The sequence below is a fragment of the Oncorhynchus gorbuscha genome, linkage group LG10 (genome assembly GCF_021184085.1).
Source record: "Oncorhynchus gorbuscha isolate QuinsamMale2020 ecotype Even-year linkage group LG10, OgorEven_v1.0, whole genome shotgun sequence".
NCBI classification, from domain to species: Eukaryota; Metazoa; Chordata; class Actinopteri; order Salmoniformes; family Salmonidae; genus Oncorhynchus; species Oncorhynchus gorbuscha.
In genome coordinates, this window is record NC_060182.1 from 25,341,510 (window position 1) to 25,344,009 (window position 2,500).

The 2,500-nt window shown below is 44.0% G+C and overlaps 1 protein-coding gene across 3 annotated transcripts in view; it reads right to left on the minus strand.

Annotated features, from left to right (window-relative positions):
• Positions 1-2,500, minus strand: part of LOC124045749 (monoglyceride lipase-like) — a 28,992-nt gene that overhangs the window by 11,339 nt on the left and 15,153 nt on the right. For all 3 annotated transcript variants that reach the window (XM_046365329.1, XM_046365330.1, XM_046365328.1), the window contains 3 exons: positions 1,237-1,347; positions 876-965; positions 1-197 (listed from right to left, as the gene is read on the minus strand). The exon at positions 1-197 is cut by the window's left edge and continues 19 nt beyond it. In XM_046365329.1, the coding sequence (XP_046221285.1) occupies positions 1-197; positions 876-965; positions 1,237-1,347 (398 nt within the window). The remainder of the gene's footprint in view (positions 198-875; positions 966-1,236; positions 1,348-2,500) is intronic.

Consider the following 2,500-nt stretch of genomic DNA (forward strand, 5'->3'; position numbering starts at 1 on the left):
CTCTGGGCCATGTCAAACATCATCTGGGACCCTCTAATGTCACACAGCTTGTCGTCGTCACCATGGAGAAGCAGGAAGGGCCAGGTGATGGCAGGGACCTCCCTCTCGATCCGCGCCACCGCGCCCATCAGCTGCATGCCAAATGACACACGCAGCCCACCGTGATAGTTCAACTCGTCATTGTCATACGCCTCAACCTGCAGGGTAAAGGAAGGGACCGTTGAGTGACCACTGAGCATGTTTGATTTCCTCTAGACGTTCACTGATAGCCTGTGGGGTACTTGGCGTTCTCAATATTGACACATGATGCAAATACTACTCTACAAGATCTGGCCTGAATACATTGTGTCCAGTATATAACACTCACTGCTGTAGTTTATCTCAGGCCATATCCCGGTGCTTTGAATAATAAGAAAATGGAGAACCTATTTTCTGTCTAGAAGCTTGACACCAGACCTGCACCTGCCTTTGTTGTGATAAGTGCATTTCCTCAACATAACAGGTTGTGAAAGGAGGGAAGGGTGAGAGCCCGATACCATTGTTGTCTGTTGCTTCCCTTGTTTAAGGGTAACTTTGGGTGTAAACAGAGAACTGGACGACGTGACAAATCCCTAGGCCTGGATCTCAGTCAAGACTCTATTGTGGAGCAGCCTTTGAAACGGCAAAACATACACAACACACAAACCCAGACATATGGGCTCCTATCCAGCCTCATCTCCAACTCTCTTCATTCAATCACGTTGTCCTTTGCGACTAAATCAACTCTTTAACTCTAACTTCTACATCCTAAACATCTGCTTCATGTATTTGCGCACGGATGTATGTACACACACGCAAGCATGCACACACACACACACTCCATAGATCAGTCTAACCTGTTTTTGGTCCCGTGAAACCCATTTAGACTCAATAGAGCCCAGAGAGAGACTAGGCACCATGTGATTTAGGACTTTAGCCAGGAACACCTGTAGACAACAAATAAGGAAATCCCCAGTGATTACAAAGGAATGTAGGGAACTAATACAGCTCTGGTCAGTGGTTAAGTAGTTGTAAAAACAAACGGTATGGTACTGAGTTGTATGGATCTGTAGACATTGGTGACCCGCTAAATGAGAAGGGACTGGGTGCAGGTGAAACCATAGAACTAGATATCCCAGAACGGACATCCTCGTTCAAGTTATTGGGAGGATGGTGGGTGAGCAGCAAGTAAAGCATATTTGTACGGGTGAAACCCACCTTGAAGGGTGTGGCAGATTCTGGGTTCATCTTGACCATAGGAGCAATCAGAGCCACACCGGCAAAGTCATTAGGTCGTTCACACGCCGTCAGAATGGAAATGGCTCCACCCTGAATGAAAGGGGAAAAGGAAGAGAAGTTATGACATCTTCTGTGATTTAAATCAAATAAGCGAGGGTAAACTAATTAGGAGATGCACAACCGCTTTCTACAATTAATCAATTTGGCACAGATCATTCTTGATGTTTTTCTGGGAGACCAATTTGTTTGAACAGTGTTTGTCTGCCCAGACATTTGAATATTCATGAGTGGGGGCCTCTATCGAGTGAGCCTCTAAATAGAGCACATATATAGCATGAACATAGCTAGATCTATTTAGTAATAACCATACAATTTAGCTCAGTTGGTAGAGCATGGCACTTGTAATGCTGGGTAGTGGGTTTGATTCCCGGGACCACCCAGAGGTAAAAAGTATGCACTCATGACCAAGTTGCTTTGGATAAAAGCATCTGCTAAATGGCACATACAGTGCATTCAGAAAGTATTCAGACCCCTTCCCCTTTTCCACATTTTGTTACGTTACAGCCTTATTCTAAAATGGATTAAATAAAAACAATGTCCTTTTCTATCTACACACAATAACCCATAATGACAAAGCGAAAACAGGTTTTTACCTTATTTACATAAGTATTCAGACCCCTTGCTATGAGACTCGAAATTGAGCTCAGGTACATCCTGTTAATAAATAGGCCATAGTAGCAAGTAATTACAATTTAGCTAAATTAACACCGGAGTGATAGATGTGCAGATGATGATGTGCAAATAGAAATACTGGAGTGCAAAAGAGAAGAAAGGTAAATGAAAACAATATGGGGATGAGGTAGGTAGATTGGATGGGCTATTTACAGATGGGCTATGTACAGCTGCAGCGATCGGTTAGCTGATGTTTAAAGTTAGCGAGGGAAATAAATATAAGTCTCCAGCTTCAGCGATTTTTGCAATTTGTTCCAGTCAGTCATTGGCAGCAGAGAAATGGAAGGAGAGGCAGCCAAAGGGGGTGTTGGCTTTGTGGATGACCAGTGAAATATACCTGCTGGAGTGCGTGCTACGGGTGGGTGTTATCGTGACCAGTGAGCTGAGATAAGGAGAAGCTTTACCTAGCAAAGACTTATAGATGACAGGTTGATAGAATTGTCCGGAGAGCTCCGAGACAGGATTGTGTCGAGGAACAGATCTGGGGAAAGGTACCAAAACATTTCTGCAG